Raw genomic sequence first — 5,858 nt, 5'->3', positions numbered from 1 at the left:
CCTCCCCCCCCCCCCCCCCCAGCAAACGAAAATGGATTGAAATGGATTGAAAATCTTCAATCCATTTGAATCCGTATTTTAAGAAAATCAATTTTAAGAAAATGAGCCATTAAAAAAAAACTTTTTTTTTATTCAATTAGATTAAAAAACTACATTTCCTATTCAGAATTTTGAATTTAAGCAGTATTCACAATGCATAGGCTAATATTATTAATATGGAAATAATATAATAATATGCTAATATTATTTTTAGATTCAACTGTATTGAAAAACTGTATTTCTTATTTAGAATTTTAAATTAAGCAGTATTCACAATGCACGGAAATGGCCCATATTATTTTTAGATTCAACTGGATTGAAAAACTGCATTTCCTATTCAGAATTTTAAATTAAGCAGTATTCACGATGCATACAAAATACTATAATATTTTTAGATTGAAAAGCATAGAAATATATATATATATACTCCATGCCATTCCTATGAATGAATAAAAATGCATTCAAGATTGAAAAGGATTCATTTTAACATTCATGAATTCGTATTTCTGAATCCATTTTAATCTATTTCAATTCATTCTCGTTTGCTGGGACTCTCTGCCTCTCTCGCCTCCGTGTTACTTCGGTAAAACTTCAAATATAATTTTTTCTCTGCCGATAAAAAAGTGGAATTGGTATTCAGCAATAGATATCATACACTCTAAGTGAATTTATAGGTTTCAGAGGTTTTATTTCTAAGGCAGAAATCTTCCTATACCGTGAGCATTCTCTTTTCTTATTTAGATATGATTGTCATTTTTTTCTGCATAGTACATTCTTTACAAAATAATAGTTCTTTGCAACTTTCCAATTGATACTATGGCATATCTAACAAGAATATGAGAATTTGCATCAACTGGCATAATATGCGTACAATATTCACAGTGTATAATATTCATAATATTTAAATTTACATTTTAAAAATACACTGAGCCAAATTCATTTTTGCTTATCTCTCATAATTTTATTATCATAAGTTAAAAAAATATATTTTCTTTTTACATTATATATTAATAAAAATAATAGATTTCTCCTATAATAATCTTGAATTTTGTTTTGTTCAGTCATTACAAGATAACAGTTCAATTTCAGCAATTCTCAATTATCACCATGTATATACATGACTAATTTATCTGTTTCAAATTTAGAGTTACCAGTCTCTGCGAAAGGCCCATCCTTGGACGAGATAGTATTAGACATTGATTCAAAGATATTTGATGAGTTTTTAGAGAATTAAAAGCAGAGGATTCAAATAAATGTTGTTGCTAAACTTTTTTATTTAAAGATATAGCATATGCGACGAAGAATGATTTTTAACTGCATTTCTTACAATTAGATATTAGGGCTGTGACTCAGACAATTTAAACTTTTTAATATAAAGAGTGTAAAAAATTAGTGAAAAGTTTCTCATATGAATGCTTCCAATTTTTCATGCCTAAACTGACTTTTAAATTTTGTGGAAATTTTGTACAGTCCGCAAATGCAAGTATTTTGTGAATTGTATTATGTATTATTTACTATTTGAATTGAAGGGAATTCAAATTTTAACCCTGCAACAATTCTCTCGTATGTAAATAAATGTAAGAAAAAAATGTTATTTTGTTAAATTTCCTTAATTGTATCACAACTAAATAAAATAAATTGACATATATTAATTATAGACTATTTTAGAAACTTTACATTTATATCTAATGAAATATGCTTAACAAAATTCATACAATTCATAATATAGGTTCATTTTCTTTCTTTTGCTGCGATAAATTTCTTATAATAAACAAATGTTGATATAAAAGCATCTGCTAAAATTCTATATTTTTTTATGTAAACTTTGCTCTTTCCTCTTATCAATAAGCATGATAACTTTTGCATTTTTTTTTTACTCTGATACAGTTAAAAATAGCAGTTTGTTTCTAATGGAAAAAAAAATTTAAATCAAAATATATTAATATTCTTTGAGATAATAAATATATTCACTTAAGATTTTTATAAATTAAAAAAAATTATAAATTTTATGTTAAGTATTGCTTAAATGTATTTTCCTTTTATGTGATGCTTTATTTTATATTTTCATTCACAATACCTACCTGCAATAACAGGTTGCATGTATTTGTCAATAATAATATTCTTTCATCACGACGATGTGTTGGCAGATCGTAATGTCGAAATTTCGAATACAAATTAGTATTAATTTTCGGTTATACTGTTTTACGTACAAAACTCACAATCGCAACATCGAAATTAACTTTGCAAAATATAGCGCCATACAGTGGAGAACTGTGATACTTAATCGCTCAGGATATCGTGCGGCATGATGCCGGCATGATACCCTTTCTAAGCAGTTTTGATTCGCCGAGTATTCAGTAAAAAAGTCGATTAGACGAAAAATTCAATCTGTACATAAGTCTGAACGAACTGAAATAAACACTTTTCAGGTGAGCGGTCCTTACAAAATTATCAAAAATATAAATTTACGTGCAATTCCGACATTTTCTTGTTTCGAGGTTATCTATATTCCAAAATGTTGCGCCGCGACGTCGTGATACTTACGTAATGTTATTTTCAGCGTGAGCGAGGATCCACGTTTGTTAACGAGCAATCGAGCAAGATTCGCCAGTGATGGATCCGAGATTCTACAAGAAAAGAAAGAAGGAGAGGTTATTCGATAGATTACATAAAGGTGTTGTGAGCGTCTGTATGGGTGTTACAGTGATTGGCACCCTCATGATCGGTTATAAGGTGTATGAATACTTTCGATACGTTCGACCCTTGCAACAAGTACAAAGTAAACTGATGGAGGATGAGCTCCTGCTCGAGGGCAGGAACATAGAAGATACATCGGAAAATTTGTCATAGGACAACATGTTGTCACACAGTCGAGATGTATGTGTAAGCAATTCTTTTCACATATAGTAAAAAAAATGAATATAGTGAGTGATACAATGCTGAGCAATGTATTTTCAAGAATGAATATATTTATAGTCTACATTTAAGGACTGTAAATAAACTCATGTAGATAAGCCTCATGTTCATATATATATATATATATTCGTATATATACATTAAAATTGCTAAAATGCTTATTGTAAATAAACTTTATAGCTTTATTTTGTGTAACAGATATAGTTTTAGATATTTTATTTATTATTAATTTTGCAATGACCATGTATCTTATGTATCATATTTTGAATTATAAGTCTTCAATAATCTATATTTTTTTAAGGCTCGGCTTTTTCGAGGTGCCAGATTGATTGTATGATGTCAGAAGCAAGAAATGACATGCAATAAACTAATTGTTATGTACAGTTTTATTTTTTAGTTTTTCCTTAAAAATATAACAATTTTATAATCTTGACACCTGTGAAATATATGACAGAGACATCTGTCTGATATGTCATGTGAAAATGTAAAATTTCTAAAATAATAGTGGCGCAGTGGTTTTAATAGCTGAAAAATGTACCATTATTATTAAAATTTATATCATCAAGAAGCCAAGCCTTAAATCATATTAGATGATAAATTACAATAAACTACAGATTGTAGAAAAAAACAGAAATGTAAGTCATTTATGAGAAAATATACATCATAACTCAATTTAATTAATATTATGCAGGAATATCCTATGATTAATTGACTCATAATTTATTATATTTTCTTTATTTGAGAAATTTTAATTGCAGTTACCTCAATCCCTGCTTCCCCAATATAAAATAATTTAATATTATATTATTGCAAAGTTTGTCTCTCCATTATATAAAAAGTATATTGTGAAACATTTAGCCCTGAGAAAACTTCGCCGAAAACGGTGTTGAATTTTGAACCTTAAATTTGTAGCTAAAATTTCAGTATTCATGAAACTTATATGTCAGCCACAATTCTGACACCAGTTTCAATTAGCACTAATTATAATTAAATTGTCATGTATCTAAACTATAAGCTTTTTTTTAATGTAAGAATCTTATAGAAAGGCATGTAAACATTTTTTAATTAATATAATATGGAAGATAATTATTCTGCGAGGCAGAATTGACAAGCTCGCATTGTTCGGTGCAACTGAACTTGGAACAAACCTTTACAAGGTGCACCGAATATTTTTATTTCCATTATTTCCATAGAGACTCTACTTTCTATTAATAGGCATAAATAGCTTTTGGAATAAATTTAGTAATGTATGATACATATGATGTTTTTTTTTTGAGGAGCTTAATATTACTTCTACTAAGATTCTCTCACAACATACAAAAAAACATCTATCACTACATTTAACGTTTGCACAAAACGCAATGGAAATCATTGTTTATTTTAAACGTAATGAATTCTATTAAATTTGGAACACATCTCGCAGTTGATTTGCATGATATCCAAATACGTATAAAATTCATATTACAATAAGAAATATATAAAAGCAGCAACCTTTGGTTAATCTCAAAATTGACTGTTGTATAAATTCGTATATATTTACATTCCTTTAAGAACATGCCAATATGTTGATGTATTAAAAATTATATATCGTCCATTTTTACTTTATTAAAAAGACACTAAAAATAGTGACAATTTCTTATTACGTCATCATAATGTACTATATTAAAGACAAATAATTTTCAGAATAATTTCTCTTATACGATAAGATAATCCCTTTTTTTTATTATGTCTAGTAAAGAACTCGTGATAATAGAGGGATAATTCTCAGCAATTAAAATTTCATATCGTAAAATTTGTACAATAAATAAATGTCTTACAATGTCTTACATCTACTATTTACACTTGTATCGAATGAGTATACGTCTTATATTTAAAAAAAAAAACACATAATGAAATGATAAGCAGGCAGTTTCTTTTTTTCCCCAATGTCAACGTAAAAGGCGATCAAAAATCATCGTTCCAGTGTAACAAAACATTCTTAATAAGATAGTAACTAAAAAAGCTACTCTCTGCAAGTTGCATAGAAGGCAATGCATTTTGTACATCAACCGATAGTATTTACTCTTGAGTACAAAATACAGTGTACTGCACTATTTTATATATACATTATATGTTCTTGCATAATGGACACAATTTGTACTCTATTCTTTGACATTTCCAGCTTTACAAAATAGTGCACTTTGAGAAAACATTCATATAGACATTATATGTCAAATGAAATCTTTTTAAACATCCTATAGATCGTTAGGATTCTTAAAATCATTCAATAATCATATGATATTGCTATGATCATTGTATGATATTATGTGTGTATACATATGTATCAATGTATATCTTTGAACATTGATCAGTGTCAACCCTGAAATACGCTATAACTGAACAATTTCCATGCGTTTATAATGTAATATTATCTCGAGAGTACAATTATGTTTCCATCTAAATTAGATTTTTGTGCGTAAAATAAACGTATTTGATAATATAATCCTAAAGGGAAAAAGGATATTTTTAAACGGCAATATTTTTAAATTCATTTAGATTATCAAACTGACTAAATATATTAAAAATTAAATTATAAATAATACGTATAGATGATACTTTTGAATAATGCACATTTTAAAGAAATTTCAAAAACCGACTTTATGTTACACAGAGTTTTTCTTTAAAGGTCTATTGTTATATATTCACGAGTATCCTCCATACGTATAGTATACAAGTGTATCCTCATTTTTTATCATAAAATAAAATACAAATAGTTTACACAAACTGTTTCTTTTACTTTCGTCCATACATTAAAAATAATAGAAAATAGATATTACTTCATCTCTTCTGTAATTCACCTACAAAAACTGAAATAAATTGTATAACTAAAATTAAAAGACATAAGCCAGAAGGAAGGTTGCCGT

At 27.6% G+C, this 5,858-nt stretch overlaps 2 protein-coding genes across 4 annotated transcripts in view; both read left to right on the top strand.

The window, feature by feature from the left end:
- LOC108755679 (dysbindin protein homolog) overlaps window positions 1-1,334 on the top strand; it is a 21,253-nt gene extending 19,919 nt beyond the window's left edge. For all 3 annotated transcript variants that reach the window (XM_018498829.1, XM_018498830.1, XM_018498828.1), the window contains exon 6: window positions 1,185-1,334. In XM_018498829.1, the coding sequence (XP_018354331.1) occupies window positions 1,185-1,273 (89 nt within the window). In that variant the 3' untranslated portion in view covers window positions 1,274-1,334. The remainder of the gene's footprint in view (window positions 1-1,184) is intronic.
- Window positions 1,335-2,335: 1,001 nt separating this feature from the next.
- LOC108755688 lies at window positions 2,336-3,053 on the top strand. The gene is made up of 2 exons (XM_018498845.1): window positions 2,336-2,468; window positions 2,600-3,053. The coding sequence occupies exon 2, from the start codon at window positions 2,653-2,655 to the stop codon at window positions 2,887-2,889; it is 237 nt and encodes a 78-aa protein (XP_018354347.1). The 5' UTR covers window positions 2,336-2,468; window positions 2,600-2,652; the 3' UTR covers window positions 2,890-3,053.
- Window positions 3,054-5,858: the final 2,805 nt, after the last annotated feature.

The sequence above is a fragment of the Trachymyrmex septentrionalis genome, unplaced genomic scaffold (assembly GCF_001594115.1).
Source record: "Trachymyrmex septentrionalis isolate Tsep2-gDNA-1 unplaced genomic scaffold, Tsep1.0 scaffold9, whole genome shotgun sequence".
Lineage (NCBI taxonomy): Eukaryota > Metazoa > Arthropoda > Insecta > Hymenoptera > Formicidae > Trachymyrmex > Trachymyrmex septentrionalis.
The sequence above is the reverse complement of the archived record's forward strand: the minus strand, read 5'-3'. Positions and strand labels throughout refer to the sequence as shown.